This window comes from Lathyrus oleraceus, chromosome 7 (genome assembly GCF_024323335.1).
Source record: "Lathyrus oleraceus cultivar Zhongwan6 chromosome 7, CAAS_Psat_ZW6_1.0, whole genome shotgun sequence".
In the NCBI taxonomy this organism is placed as follows: Eukaryota; Viridiplantae; Streptophyta; class Magnoliopsida; order Fabales; family Fabaceae; genus Lathyrus; species Lathyrus oleraceus.
The window spans coordinates 172390367-172407313 of record NC_066585.1 but is presented as its reverse complement, the minus strand read 5'-3'; the positions used below and the strand labels follow the sequence as shown (position 1 = coordinate 172407313).

At 44.1% G+C, this 16947-nt stretch overlaps 1 protein-coding gene across 1 annotated transcript in view; it reads right to left on the bottom strand.

The window, feature by feature from the left end:
- The window catches only part of LOC127102680 (uncharacterized), an 83318-nt gene extending 72296 nt beyond the window's left edge, over nucleotides 1-11022 (bottom strand). Inside the window, exons 1-2 of the mRNA XM_051040022.1 lie at nucleotides 8625-11022; nucleotides 7252-8375 (exon numbers count right to left, since the gene is read on the bottom strand). Of these exons, the coding sequence (XP_050895979.1) occupies nucleotides 7252-8375; nucleotides 8625-10687 (3187 nt within the window). The 5' untranslated portion in view covers nucleotides 10688-11022. The remainder of the gene's footprint in view (nucleotides 1-7251; nucleotides 8376-8624) is intronic.
- Between the last annotated feature and the right edge of the window lie 5925 nt (nucleotides 11023-16947).

Below are 16947 nucleotides of genomic sequence, written 5' to 3'. Positions count from 1 at the left end.
TGCATTCACGTTACAGCATTCATATTAAAAGAAAATGAAACAAAATAATAAAAAAAAAAAAAAAAAAAAAAAAAAGATGAATGGAAATGTTATTAATTAATTATTTAATTATCATTTTTAAAAAAACAAAAAAAACAGCAAATTCCCACAACCAATTGCCATTGCTTCCCTTGGCCTCATGCAGCAACAGCAGTGCCTAATTTAAGGGGATTTTAAATCCCAGCCACATATTCGCATGGCATACTCCCCCAGCCAATCACCCTTCGCCTTTCCCATGCAACTTAAGACCTATTATGCTACAGGAAAATTAAAACAAGAGTTCTGGGCAGCGCTACAGTACCTCATGTTCACCATTTTTAACAAAAAAACAGCATAAACAAATCATGACCAAAATCAGAAAAGTATGTATCAATGTGTTCCTCTAAGCATGTACATTAATAATCTAAAACTATTTTCCATCAATTTAATTCAAAACGGAAGAAACAAACAAAAACAACTTTGACCATCAAACTTAAAATCCACTTTTCTTTCTTGATAATCAATCATTTTCAAAACTACAACAACTGTTGAGCTCAGCATCAAGAGATCTTCATGAAGCATATCAAAATTTTAAAAAAAGTGGAAGTTGAAAACGCACCTATTTTTGAAGACAGTCGTGGTACAGTGGTTTGTTGGTGTCCAATGGCTGAAACAGATGCTTTAGAACCTCCCCAATGATGAATGGTGATTGATGTTTGGCTTAGGAATGTTGGAAAAGGTCTAGAACTCGACTGTCATGGAAGGGTGACTGCTGAAAACAGTTGTGGAAAATGAACCTCCAGTTTGAAAAACATGGTGAAAACAAGGTCACAAAGTTGCTTGGATGTTGTTTCAAACAAGGCACAACTTAGCTCTTTTGATGTTTTTGGACAGATTTTGGAAAATGCATAAAATGAAGCTTGAGAGAATAAGAGAACAGAAATTTCTTGCTATCCCATGTGGCTGCCCTTAGTGTTCTTTTTTGACAGAAAATGATGAGTAAACTCTGCTGTTTTTTGTGGTACAAGGCATGGCAAGGAAGTATGGAGTGGTATGGTTGCAAATTGTACTTTTTCTCCAAAATCAAGCAAGCAAGCATGGCCTCTTGTACAATTGGTTTTGGCTGCAGAATGTATTCATAATTGACAGTAAAATGGCCTTCTAATCTTCTGTTTTGAAAGTACAAATCATGGTATGGTGGATGCATAAACAAGTATGGTGCAAGTATGGTTAAATGGTACTTTTCTTACAATTCAAGCAACCAAGCAATATTCACATGTGCTGCATAATTTGACTTTGCAAACACACTCAAAATGATATTTATGAGCTGTTCCAATTGGCCAAATGCTGAAAAAATGTTTGAGTCAAAAAGTCAACTCTTGGTCAAACTTATATTTAAATGAAAAAAGGTCAGAATTTGTCATTTTGATTGGTGAAGTTTTGGGTCATGAAATTTATATTTTTGGAAAGAGGATGAAAAATGTGGTTTGTAGGAAAAAACCCCACCAAATTTGGCCAAACGGTTTGGGAGATATGCCCCTTTGAAGTTCAAGATTTTCTAAAATCGATTCGATCATAACTTGCCAACCATACATGGGAATTGAGAGTTCTAGGACTTTTTGGAAATGGGAGAACAAGATCTTCAACTTTCATGTTGGGAAAAAATTCATTTGAGGTTTGTATCATGATGTAAGTTTGAGGATCAAAACTTTCCATTTATGGCAGGTTTCAGTTACAGGCCCAGTTTCTACTTTTGGAAATTTTTGATCTGGCTCCAAATTCTTCCATGATGGTGTTTGGCATGATATATGATGACTATTTGGACATGAATGAACTCTCACAAACCAATTTCAATCATCAAATCACTGATTAAATGGACAGTTGACCAACAGTTGACTTTTAGGGTTTCTGACTGATTGTGCATTGACTGATGACTTCCAAACCCCAATTCCTTGAGAACTTGACTTCAAGTGATGTCCCAAGTTGTATGAACTCTTGATTATTGACCATGGTACCCAAATTCCACAAGAATGACCACCATCCACTGCTTTGACTGACAGTTGACTTTCTTTGACTTTTGACTGTCTGTGTATGAACTAATGATCTCCAAACCTTCAATCCTTGACCAAAATACTTCAAATAGACCTCCAAACCATGTGAACTTGTTGGACAATCCCCAAGGCCTTGATTCAATTAGAAATTCCTTTGCTTGCTTGGTTGACTGATCAGGAGATTGGTTTGACCTAATTTCTGATTGCTTGCTCTTGAGGCAACCGAGGGACAATGCAAATGCTATGCAATGGATCATGATATGCTATGACCTAATATAAAAATGTATGCATAATGGTAGGTGCAAATTTGAGGTGCTACAGCTGCCCCTATTCAATCAGCTGGGAACCCGAACGGATGATAGCAACGGCTGTCAGACTTTCAGGGTAAACAGGGATTGAATACCAAAGAACCGTAGAATTTGCACAGACTGGATATGATACAAAAAGAACCACGTCATTTACCGATGACAAAACTGTATGACAGCCTCAGAAAAAGCAAAACCATTTACCGATGGTTAGAAACTGGAAGCTTGATATTTACCGATATCAACTTCAGCATGACCATTTACCGATGGCGGCTGGGGAAAACAAACTTCTGAAAAGCAAAGCCATTTACCGATGGTTAAAACTGGGACCTTGATATTTACCGATATCAACTTCAGCACGACCATTTACCGATGGTGGCTGGGAAACAGATTTTGATGTAGAAAGGAAGCAAGACCATTTACCGATGGTATCTTCAAAGAAACTTGACATTTACCGATGTCAACTTAGCAAGACCATTTACCGATGGCATGCTGCAACTGGGAATTTGATATTTACCGATATCAAAGAAAACTGGGCCATTTACTGATGGCATCTCCACTTGGGGGGGATAAAATCTTTGTGGTATAACCAGACAAGACGTTTACCGACGACTTCTGGGGATCTTGATTTTATTGACCAGACATTTACCGCTGACTGGGATGAGACTCGACGTTTACCGACATCGAAAGATGATGTTTACTGACATCAAAAGAAATGACCAGACATTTACCGATGACTGGGATGAGACTCGATGTTTACCGACATCGAAAGATGATGTTTACCGACATCAAAAGAAATGACCAGACATTTACCGATGACTGGGAATGAGAAATTAATTGGGGGAGATACAAACAAATATTCGCAACCGGAAACCAGATAGGACATTTACAGATGACTCTACTGGGGATTTCTAGCTGGGGATTATCAGACATTTACCGATGACTGAGGAAAAGACTCGATGTTTACCGACATCGAAAGATGATGTTTACCGACATCAAAAATGACCAGACATTTACCGATGACTGGGTGAGACTCGATGTTTACCGACACCGAAACAATGGTGTTTACCGACACCAAAAATGATGACACACGTGGGTGCTGGCATGACACTTACTGGTATCACAAGAACGACATCTGAGATATGTCAGGGCAAGGCTGATCACTTGCTGGGGGTCTCACTGAGGAGAAATAGACTTTCTGTCACCATCGGGTGAGGAAATAAACCTCTGTGGGGAATAAACAAAATTGAATGCTGTCAAGAACAACTGTAGTAGACTTGTTGTGTTGATGTTGAACGAAATGATCCGCCTCTGCCGGGGATACGGTCTGGTGAAGTTAACACATGAATGCATATGTTTGAATTTTCCATGGCGTAATGCTCCGTTTATGAATGGGAATGCTACGCTGTTTTTGAGGATGCAATGATCACTACATGCAAAATGCAAATGAACCCTGGCTAGGGAGCCGAAATGATCAGATACTCTGACTCTGTGGGGAGACTCCTCTTGGGGGAAATACTCTGCGGGGAACTTTGCTTGAGGAATGGTAAAGCGACTCCACACTCATGTTGAAGCAATGGCACTGCTGCTGGGAAAAGGTAAACTCCGCTGGGGATAAATTCAATGAACCTGCCTCACTCGGGGAGGAAATCGGCAAATACAGGCCTGCTGGGGACAGGCCATCCTTAGATCTGTTGGGGAATAGAAAACACTATCCACAGACGTCTTCGCAGGGGAACATAACTCTGATAGCTTTCAAGCTTGCTTGGGGAAAATATCTGTTGAGGAAACGTCCTCACAGACGCCAATCTGAAAAACAGCACAACAAAATGCCCCCCAGGGGATGTATGGACAAGATACGCTCAAGTGTCCGCAACATTCAAAATGATTTTCAAATGTTTTATCATTCTGCACATTGTTGTGTAGCCTTCATGTTTTTTATATGCAATGCTTATCAAAAATTCGGACATTTTGCGAACAAAACAGTAAAAATAAAAATAAGAGCTATTTATCTGAATAACGATTTTTTTTTATTGATTGAAGATGTGCCTGAAGAGGCAAATACATTAGGAAGCAATTCCTAGAAAGAGGTAATTGCGTACAAAAGGAAAATCCTATCCTAATGGCAACGTGGACACGGCATCCACTATTTCCCAATTCTGTTATAACTCACAGATCATCAGTTTTCCTCCCAACTCCTTGCTTTCTGAGAAGAATGACTGGACAGATCACATCTTTCGAGATGGCAGACGACAAAGCTCGATGAAGTACAGACAACTCAGACTGTAGTCTTCGCTTTAATCCCTAATTTTTGCCTGGATCGCCCTTTCGGGTTTTCAATCCACCGGGATACCCATTTTTGCCTAAGCCGCCCTTGCGGGTTTTCGACTTACCGGGTGTACAATTTTTTTATTTTATCCCTAATTTTTGCTCGAACCTTTTCTTTCTGTTTTTTGGTTCGTCGGGATGCCCCTTTTTTTTTGCCTGGACTCTTTTATTCTTTTTGTCCAGCGGGTCGATTTATGCGAAGTATTTTTTGACTACATCTGAGTTGACAGGAGACGGAAAATCTTCACCATCCATAGTTGTAAGCATCAAGGCTCCACCGGAGAAGACCTTCTTCACAACATACGGACCTTCATAGTTAGGAGTCCACTTGCCCCTGTTATCTGTACCGGGAGGGAGGATTCTCTTCAACACTAGATCACCGACCTGATAGCTTCGGGGACGCACTTTCTGATCAAAGGCTCGCTTCATCCTTCGCTGATACAACTGTCCATGGCATACAGCTGCTAACCGTCTCTCCTCGATAAGGCTCAACTCGTTAAACCTTGTTCGAATCCACTCAGCTTCGTCCAGCTTGACATCCAATAAAACTCTCAGAGAAGGAATCTCCACTTCAACAGGCAGGACAGCTTCCATGCCATACACAAGGGAGTAAGGGGTTGCCCCGGTCGACGTACGTACTGAGGTACGGTACCCATGCAAAGCGAAAGGCAGCATCTCATGCCAATCCTTGTACGTAACGACCATCTTCTGCACAATCTTCTTGATATTCTTGTTTGCCGCTTCTACAGCACCATTCATCTTCGGTCTGTAAGGAGAAGAATTGTGATGTTCAATCTTGAAATCTTTACAAAGCTCTTTCATCATCTTGTTATTGAGATTCGAACCATTGTCAGTGATGATTCTCTCAGGGACTCCATAACGACAGATGATTTCTTTCTTGATGAACCGGGTAACCACTTGTTTGGTAACGTTAGCATAAGAAGCTGCTTCTACCCATTTGGTGAAATAGTCAATCGCAACCAAGATGAAACGATGTCCATTCGAAGCAGTAGGCTCAATCTTCCCAATCATATCAATGCCCCACATGGCAAACGGCCAAGGCGAATTCATGATATTCAGAGGGCTTGGTGGTACGTGCACCTTATCAGCATAGATTTGACACTTATGGCACTTCCGAGCATACTTGAAACAATCGGATTCCATAGTCATCCAGTAATATCCCGCTCTTAACAATTTCTTAGCCATTGCATGTCCGCCGGCATGAGTACCGAAGGAACCTTCATGAACTTCCTGCATCAACATGTCTGCTTCGGGTCTGTCCACGCATCTGAGCAAGACCATGTCAAAGTTTCTCTTATACAACACATCATCCTGATTCAAATAAAAACTTCCAGCTAGCCTCCTCAGAGTCTTCTTGTCATTCTTCGACGCACCCTCAGGATACTCTTGAGTCTTGAGGAAATTCTTGATGTCAAAGTACCACGGCTTTTCATCAGTAGCAACAACTAACTCGGCTGCAAACACATACGCAGGCCTCTCGAGTCGATTCACTTCAATATGCGGCACATGATTCCACCAATGAACTTTGATCATAGATGACAAAGTAGCCAAGGCATCAGCCATCTGATTCTCATCCCGGGGGACATGATACAACTTCACTTTCTTGAAGAACGTCAGTATTCTTCTGGTGTAATCTCTATACGGAATCAAATGCGGCTGATTCGTATTCCAATCTCCGTTGACCTGATTGATCACTAGAGCTGAATCTCCAAATATGTCAAGTGTTTTGATCCTCAGATCAATGGCTTCTTCTATCCCCATGATACAAGCCTCATACTCAGCTTCGTTGTTGGTGACGTCAAACGTCAATCTGGCAGAAAAAGGTATATGAGCACCTTTGGGATTGATCAGCACTGCCCCAACACCATTACCATTCATATTCACAGCCCCATCGAACATCAGTGTCCATTTGTCATCCGGGTCCGGTCCTTCCTCAACAAGAGGCTCTTCGCAATCTTTCATTTTAAGATACATGATGTCTTCATCAGGGAATTCAAACATCATAGGCTGATAATCTTCAATCGGTTGTTCGGCAAGGTAGTCTGAAAGAATACTACCTTTGATGGCTTTCTGAGATGTGTACTGAATGTCATACTCTGTTAGAATCATCTGCCAACGGGCAACACGTCCGGTGAGAGCTGGTTTCTCAAAGATGTACTTCACTGGATCCATCTTAGAAATCAACAAAGTGGTATGGTTCAACATATACTGTCTCAGTCGGCGAGCAGCCCAGGCCAAAGCACAGCAAGTTTTCTCGAGCAGTGAATATCTTGTTTCACAGTCGGTAAACTTTTTGCTAAGGTAGTATATGGCATGCTCTTTTCGACCAGACTCGTCATGCTGTCCCAATACACACCCCATCGAGTTCTCAGTCACTGACAGGTACATTATCAGAGGTCTCCCAGGAACTGGAGGTATGAGGATTGGAGGTTTCTGTAAATACTCCTTGATCTTGTCAAAAGCTTTCTGACAGTCATCATTCCACTTGATCGCTTGATTCTTTCTGAGCAGTTTGAAAATTGGTTCACATGTAGCAGTTAGATGAGATATGAACCTTGCAATGTAGTTCAACCTCCCTAAAAACCCACGGACTTGCTTCTCCGTTTTCGGTTCAGGCATCTCTTGAATAGCTTTGACTTTTGCTGGATCAACCTCAATCCCTTTCTCGCTGACAATGAAGCCTAAAAGCTTCCCTGATCTCACCCCAAACGTACACTTGTTCGGATTCAACCTCAGCTTGAACTTTCTCAACCGGTCAAACAGCTTCTGCAAATTAACCAGGTGCTCCTCTTCTGTCTGCGACTTCGCAATCATATCATCTACGTATACTTCGATTTCCTTGTGCATCATGTCATGAAAGAGAGTCGTCATTGCCCTCTGATAGGTAGCACCAGCATTCTTTAGTCCAAATGGCATCACCTTATAGCAGAACGTGCCCCAAGGTGTAATGAATGTCGTCTTTTCCATATCCTCTGGCGCCATCTTGATCTGATTATATCCGGAGAAACCATCCATGAAAGAGAATACCGAGGATTGAGCCGTATTATCAACCAATACATCAATGTGAGGTAATGGGAAATCATCTTTCGGACTTGCTCTGTTCAAATCCCGGTAATCGACACACATTCTGACTTTACCATCCTTCTTCGGCACAGGAACGATGTTGGCCACCCACGGTGGATAACTGGTGACAGCCAGAAAACCCGCATCCCACTGCTTCTGAACCTCTTCCTTGATCTTAGTTGCCATGTCAGGACTCGTTCTACGAAGCTTCTGCTTGACCGAAGGACATCCTTCTCTAAGAGGTAATCGGTGCATCACAATGTCTGTATCTAACCCAGGCATATCTTGATACGACCAGGCGAACACTTCCACATATTCTTTCAGCATCTCAATCAGCCTCCTCTTGACAGAGTCTTCTAAAGCAGCCCCAATCTTAATTTCCTTTTTGGCGTCCTCAGTACCCAAATTAACAGTTTCCAACTCCTCCTGATGAGGTTGGATGACCCTTTCCTCCTGCTTCAGTAACCTGGCCAATTCTGCAGGGAGTTCACAGTCTTCCTCACTCTCCTCTTCAGCTTGGTAGATGGGATTATCGAAATCATACTGAGCCATAACAGGACTGTTCATAGTGGATGCCATAAGATCGCTTCTGCATGTTTAATGCTTTGTTTTAGAAAGAGAGTTCAAAAAAAGTCACAAAAAAAACATTGCCATTTTTATTGTTTTGAAAAAAAGGGAAAACAGAAAACAGAAAGACAGGGATCACAAAATTTGTTCAAAAAATGTCCTTCATTAATGATAATCATTCAAAACATGATGAGGCCCTACAAAATGAATCACTACGTCTTGGGCAGAACGTAGGATTTTCATGCAAAATGACAAAACAACAGAAAATTACTCTGTCAGAAGAGTAACTTGAACCACTTCTTCAGCCGTCCAGTTGTTGATAGACCCCCCTGGTGCACACGGGCGAACCCAGTTGTCCAAATCGCAATCACTGTCACAGTCTTCACTACTGGTTGCAGAGACGTCGCCATGATTCATCAGCCCAGCGCTGGTAAAGGTACTCGGACCCGCTTGACCATTCTGCTCTGCTCGGAGAGGCTCATAACCAACACCAAATTTGTCTTCTTTAACCGGCAAATCCACCATCTTGCCCCAACCTTCAGTTTTGCCAGAATCAACAACCTCCTTAGCCTGCTTGTAAGAAGTGATTGAAACACCCGGCTTCCTCTGATCAGCGTATGCCACTTTCTCAAGAGTCACAGTCTCAAACGCCTGGCATAAGGTTTCGTGGATCTCGCCATCCACCTCAACATATTTGAATGAGGATAGATGACTTACCAGAATCTCCTCTTCACCGCACACAGTCACAATCTGACCGTTCCAGACATACTTGAGCTTTTGATGGAGAGTCGACGAGACTGCCCCTGCTGCATGAATCCATGGACGCCCCAACAAACAACTGTAGGCGGGCTGGATATCCATAACATAGAAGATGATATCGAAAACCTCAGGACCTATCTTCACAGGCAAAGTAACTTCTCCACACACAGAACGTTTGGAGCCGTCGAAAGCACGAACGATCAGGTCACTGGGAGTAAGCACAGACCCTTCCGCATCAATCTTCTTCAAAATCTGCTTAGGCAACACATTCAGCGACGACCCGGTGTCTACCAATACGTGAGACAACACTGCCCCCTTGCACTCCATGGTGATGTGCAAGGCTTTGTTATGGTTTCGCCCTTCAGGTGGTAAGTCCAGGTTGGTGAAACCTACACCATGCCTGGTGCTCACATTGGCCATCACACCCTCCAGTTGATTGACAGAAATCTCTTGAGGTACGTAAGCCAGATTCAACATCTTCAGCAAGGCATTACGGTGTGCCTCAGAGCACATCAACAGTGAAAGTATAGAGATCTTGGACGGAGTCTGATTCAACTGGTCTACAATCTTGTAGTCACTCTTCTTGATTATCTTCATAAACTCCTCCACGTCCTTCTCAAATGAGCCCTCAGGCGCTTCCTTCTGGACAGGTTCTTCCTCAACCACAGCTTGCTTACCCTTTGCTCTGGCAAGAGCCTCAGCATTGTTGTCCCTCAAAGGCTGCGGTGCAAACAGACGACCACTTCTGGTAAAACCTCCTGGACCCCCTACATTATCCACAGCCGGACCAACAGTTGCAGGAACTCTATTCGGTAAACCAATTGTCACTAGAGCTTGATTCACTGGTCTTGTCTGACTTTCAGCCCTTCTGTAATTGCGGTGAGCATTATCATACTTCCACGGCACAGCTCTACTATTCTCAACAACCCTTCTTCCAGACGCCACGGTAGTAGTCGGAACACTGATGGTTACAGGCACGGGAATGGTAACTGGGGTACCATTCGTTGCGGGTGCACTGACAATCCTTTGTCCACGTTCCTCAGACGGTTTAAAGTAAATGGTGATAGTTGACGCTGTTCCACGATCCTTTACAGCCCTACTGAATTGCAAACAACCTTCATCCATCATACCCTGGATACCGGTCCTCAACTGGTCGCAACCATTCTCAGATTCTGCACAGCCCAAACAATTTTCATCACAGCCCGGGTAGACACCCCCCTTCAGCAGACGACCCTTCACGACTAGCAGAGAAGTCTGAACATCATCAACATTAACAACCAGATCTTCAGCTTCTTTCCCCTCAATATTGTTCACTCTATGCCCACCATGCTGAGGCATAGGGTTGTTCACGACGTTAGGCACTGGAGCGAAGTTGATCGCCTTGGCATCGATCAAATCTTGAACCTTGTGCTGGAGAGCTCGACACTTCTCAGTATGGTGGCCTGGTGCCCCAGAATGAAAGTCACATCTAACATTAGCATCATAGCCGGGAGGCAGCACTGTAGGCGGAGCCATTGTACGCAACCCAATCATCCCCAACTTGAGTAGTTCGGGTAATAATTCTGTGTAAGACATGGGCAAAGGATCAAATCTTCTATCAGCCTGCAATTTCTGTCTGGGCTGATAAGGACGCTGCTGTTGTTGTTGTTGCTGCGGTTGTTGAACTCTTGGTTGTTGTTGTTGACGAGGTTGAGGTGCCGGAATAGTCACTGCAGCTACTGGACGATATTGATCTCTGTTAGCATTTGTTCTGTACACACCCCCTCTGTGCTGTACAGCATTGGTCTCTCCTTCTCTACGGCGAGGTGCCCCAGAGAAGGGTTTCTTTAATGAAGACGAGGAACCAGCATCGTGGATCCTACCAGCTTTGATTAGACTCTCAGTCCTCTCTCCACAAATGACGACATCAGAAAAACTACCGAATGGACAGCTCCCCATCCGGTCCATAAACACACCTTGAAGAGTACCGATGAACATATCTGTCAACTCCCTCTCCAGCATAGGGGGTTGAACTCTAGCAGCCAGTTCACGCCACCTCTGGGCATACTCCTTGAAGCTTTCATTGGATTTCTGACATAGACTCTGCAGCTGAGTCCGGCTAGGCGCCATGTCCATGTTATGTTTGTACTGCCTGAGGAACGCTTCACCCAGATCTCTCCAGCATCGGATCGAATCTCTCTTCAATTCCATGTACCAGTCCAAGGAAGCCCCAGATAGACTATCTTGGAAAAAATACATCCACATCTTTTCATCATCAGTATACGCAGAGATCTTTCGATAATAAGCCTGCACATGGGTGCGAGGACAAGAAGTACCGTTGTATTTGTCGAATGACGGTGCTTTGAACTTGTGAGGGATTCTCAAACCTTCTACCAACCCCATATTAGTAACATCAAAACCGAGAGAATTCTGACTTTCCATTGCACGGATCTTCTCAGCAAGAGCTTCAACTTTGCGGTCTCTCTCATTAACCCTTCCCAGAACGTCTTCGTCTTCACTGAGCAGAGAGAACATATCCTCTTGTCTGTCAACGACCGGAACAGGATTACGGGCCGGAGCACGGACTACTCTGGCATTAGCGGCATCTGGAACAATAGGTTGACCGTTGATTCGAATACCCCCCAACTCATCACCTACAGCATAGTTGTTGACGGGTACAGCAGCAGCAATATTGTTATCATCGACTGGGCCTCCCTCTGGCGGACCATGGTTGACCGGTGGATTTGCAGCCTCTTGTCTCTGAACCATAGCTCGAAGTTCTTCTTGACCTTGCGCAACCCCTTGCATCATATTCATAAACTGGGCCATGCTAGCCTTCATCTCAGCCAACTCTGCTTGAAATTGATCCATACTTCTCTGTTGATTCAGTCTTGTTGAGTAGCGGTGCGGACGTTGATCAGCTATCCTGCCTGAACAGGAACCAAGAGTGAGAAGTCACGATCAAGAACACCTGTTATGCAAAATGATATGAGTATGATGCAAATGATGCGTATGATGCACATGATATGCTCATTTCTCAGGCATTCAAAGAGCCTGACCCATTCTGAAAAGATGGCAACCTGCAGCAACAAGAGAACAAAACAGATACAAGGAAATGCTGCCATCCTTATACATACATAAGGGTAAAAATGCATACAACCAATGTCGACAGAATATCTGAATAAACAACGTACAAAGAAAAAGAATCCCATCCAACAAGCCTGGAGGTGATTCTTAACAAAAGATCCAAGAGATGGCTTACACGCAAATGAATCCCATCCAACAAGTCTGGAGGTGATTCTCAACAAAATACAATCAGAGACACAAACTAAGACAGACGGTCTTCCGGAATGAGGGTCTTCAGGTAATGGCACTGGTCGATCAACAGTGTGCATTCTGAACAATCTGGTAGAGGGGTGATCTTCTCCTTCAACTGTCTTCTGAGCTCCAAGACTTCTCCTCCAAGGTGGTCCTCTGATCTCTGTCTCAACTCTACTTCCTTCTTCAACTGAGTGTCTTTATCTCTGAGTTGCTTCTCCAAGTCTCTGATCTTCTTCTGATAACTGGCCTCTGCTCTCTGCAGCCTCAGACATTCCCTATGTTCTGCATCTAACATACTCTCCATCTCCTCGTAGGATCTCTTCTTGCTTCTCAGTCTACTAGCATCTTCTCCTTGCACCTCCCTGAGTTGATGGGCCATGTGCAACCTATCAGCTTTAGCTTTGTACAACTCCATCTGAGTGTCTTGCTCCTTCTCTCTCAGACGACGACTCTCCATCAGGGCTTGCTTATAGTGCTCAGCAGGCACACTATCAGCAAGAATCAAAGGTGGTTGCTCCTGCAACGGCTCCATCCTATCATAGGGTAACAACAAAGTTTCCACTCTCTTCTTGACCCACTCAGTGTAATCGGGCATAGCAACGGCAAACTTCTTCCCTAAGACAGATCCATCCTTCACACCAATAGACTTCCAAGCTCTCCCTATCTGCTCCAATCTAACAGGGTTATCCTTCTTCTCAAAACAAAAACTCTCGGCTATCTCGGCTTCAAGCGGTCTTTTGCTCATAACAAACCCTAGCTGGCGAAGAGAAAGAACTGGGTTGTAATTGATGCAACCCCTAGTCCCTATGAGTGGTACATTACGGAATCCTCCACAGCTCATAATGACGTTACGCACATCCATCCGGTAAGATTGCCACCTGATATCATAGGAGGTAAGAGACATAACCCTCTGAGTCCACTTAAGAGTGCTCTGGGTATCTACAAATGGTCCACTAGCCGGCAGAAGAGACATGAACCATTTGAACAGAAGAGGTAAGCAGCACCTGATGGCTCCACCCTTACCATGCCTACTGTGGATGGCATAGTAAGTATCAGCTAAGAGAGTTGGGACTGGATTCCCTCTGATGAAAATGCTGATGGCAGCGAAGTCAACAAAATTCGGCATACTCGGAAACAAGACGATCCCATAGATCATGACGGCCAACTGAGCATGAAAGGCTTCCCAACTTCCCTTCTCTGCTTCTTCTCTAGCTACCCTCAACAGAAATTTCAAAGGCAATCCCACAACATCCCCACAGGGTTTCCAATTCTTACCAACCTCCTCAACACTCAACCGGAGAGCTCTGGCAATCCATCTGAAGTCGACCTCCTTTGGAACGTCCAAGAAGGGAGTCTGATGCTGAATAGGGATGCCTAATAGGATAGAATACTCCTCGAGAGTAGGTGCTAACTGGTAATCCTGGAAAGTGAAGCATCTGAGCTCTGGATCATAAAACTGTAGTAGCGTCTGCAGAGGCACTGGATCTACTACCGTCTTCAATACTGTCAAGATATCTCCATACTGTCCAACGAAATTCTTCAGACGATCATCTGTCACAAAGCTACCCAACTCAATCAGTGAAGTCAACGGCTCATGATGAAAGCTGTAGGAACAGGTCTTCCGCTTCGGCTCGGGGACCGTTGCCATCTCTATCAGTAGACAAGCTCTGGAATGTACCTGAGAAATGATATGCATGCAGAGATTAGTTTTTTTCTTTTCTTTCTTTTTTTTTTGATTTGATTTTTTTGATTTTTTTTTTTTCAATGCGTTTCTTTTGAAAAATAAATATGCTATGATGCACATGATGCCGACTGGACTGGCTGGTTGTGCAATCTCTGATACTAGGCCGAAGCTTTAGTCAAAATCAGAACATAAATCCCACTTAAGGTCAACCGAACACTGTCTGAACACAAAGTCACCATCAGAACCAAGTCACCAACAGAACCGAGTCACCAACAGTACCTGTAATAACGAATAACCCTTCCCCACTCACGGGTGTAGTCTAGGCCAGGGTAAAGCTTGAGAGAAACGCAGCATAAATAACCTTTCGCAAAATACTGTCATATACACACCCGAAGTATGTAACGACAACATCCCACCAGGGTCTGAACTGCTCGTGATATCAATGTTCCGCTAAGTGGCGCCATACCACCCGCTTCCCATGAATCACTCTATTCCTAGGTATCCTAGATTGCACTCATGGTCTGGGTATTGGACCTTTTACCTCAACTGACTCTTCCCCCCACACAGAGAGAAACAAACAACCAGCCAGGTGAACAGATGAATAAATGCAAACATTAATGCAAACATAAATGCAAACAATAGACAATGAATGCAAACAGTAAATAATGAATGCAATAAATAAACACAGCATAAAGCAACCAAAACCCTAACCTAAAGAGCGCTAGGAGAGACTCGCTCAGGGAAGATGGACCAGCATAGGTCAACTTCTCTATTATCCCCAGCAGAGTCGCCAGCTGTCGCATCGCGCGAAAAACCGGCGGGAAAAGAAAGAACAACAGAGCCGCCACCGTGCGTTATTTATCCCAAAAGAGGGAAAGGAAACGCTCAGAGTAAACCTGGGAAAAGACATGGTCTCGCGACCAAAGAGAATGGGTTCGGGAGTCGGTTATGCGAAGGGAAGGTATTAGCACCCCTACGCATCCGTAGTACTCTACGGGATCCACGCACAAAAGGAAGGATAAATGGTTGCTAAACACTGCTCAAACTCACACACACACTGGCTGAAAGAGACACAAGAAACTGACTGAAACTGACTCGGCAGGATGTCGCATCCTGGGCCTACTTAGTCTATCAGGCATAGACATCAGAGTCGAAGTAGTTCGGACTGGGGAGACAACACATGCTCGCTAGGATATCGCATCCTATGCATACGTATCTTCTCGGACGAGAGAAGAATCAGAGCATTCGTAGCTCGGCTGACACGCACACAAACAAACACAGGCAAAGGCAAACGTGGAGCCTGAATGCCAATCACTGGACTTACATCAGCATCCGAACCAAAACACACACAAAGAGGCAAACGTGGAGCCCGAATGCCAATCACTGGACTTACATCAGCATCCGAACCAAACACACGCACACTGGAACCTAACTGCCACTCGATGGACTTACATCAGCTTCCAAGCACACAACAAGACAAAACAAAGACACAGGCGACAAATTGCTAAGGAGTCAGGCACTCGAGCCTAGCGACTGTCAAACAACACACACAAAAAAGAAAAAGGGCGCCCGGAAAGATCAACTCAATCTCCTGCCTACATACTTCATCTGGTGTGAAGATCAGGGCGATGTAGTTCCCCTACGGAGGGAAAAGGATGAACACGCGAACTAATAGGGAGACTAGAGCTCGAGCCTAATAGTTGCTACGCAAACAAAAAGAGACGCTGAGACGTCAGAAGGAACACAAAGGTTGAAAGGACCAACTAATAGGGAGACTAGAGCTCGAGCCTAATAGTTGCCAAACACACACAAGAAAAGAAGAAAAGGCGCCCGGAGAGATCTGCTCATCTCCTGCCTACGTATCTCATCTGGTATGAGAATCAGGGCGACGTAGTTCCCCTACGCAGGGATAAAGGACTAGCCTAACCAGATAACAGAGGGAGACACAACACTAGGGAGACTACGACTCGAGCCTAGGTGTTATCATGCAAATCATCCCTAAGTTAAGGTTTCTAGCTAGATGGCACGCGGGCCAACCTATCCTAAGTATGGCTCACACAGGAAGCAAGCCACACACACTTAACTTGCACAGGGAGCAAGCCAAGCAAAACCTACTTGCACAGGAAGCAAGTCAAACTATCCTAACTTGCACGGGAAGCAAGTCAAACTATCCTAACTTGCACAGGAAGCAAGTCAAACTATCCTACAAGCACAGATAGCACACACTATACACAAGCAAGTGGCTCAAACAAGGCTAGGTTTTAGTCAAGGGGTCATATCAACCTCAACAAACAAACCTCTGGAATGGGGTGAATGTGCTCTTAACCTTGCCATTGCGGGGCTAAGGTGAAGCAGATGAAAGGTGAGTGAAGGTAAGACTTCACAGCTCTTATCCCTGGCCTGGGAGAGCTTAAGACAAGAATGTGTGGGTTCAAAAAGTGGGAACCCTTCTACACATTTGATACTGACTCAACTGTACAGTTGTACAAGATCTTGGGTTTGTATCTGTAATGCATCGACACAGTGGTGTGAGCAAAGCAGATGACACACTGAATAGTGGGGGATAGATTGCATATCCCTACCTTCCACCAATTGCCTCTTCACTTAGGAGGTCTTTGACTCTATGCAAGGACAAATGTAAACAGTCACAAACATTGCCTCTTAAGGAGGACTTCAGACAGTTGCCTGGCCAAGTAACAGGCCAGGTCTTCCAGACTACATGAAGACAAAGAGACATACCTCAATGCAAATTGCTTATACAAGCAAAGCAAAGCAAAAGGTTCACAAGGAACTAAGCAACTAAAGCACCTGAAACAGTCAAGTAGATGTTAGGATGCAAATTCAAACAAAA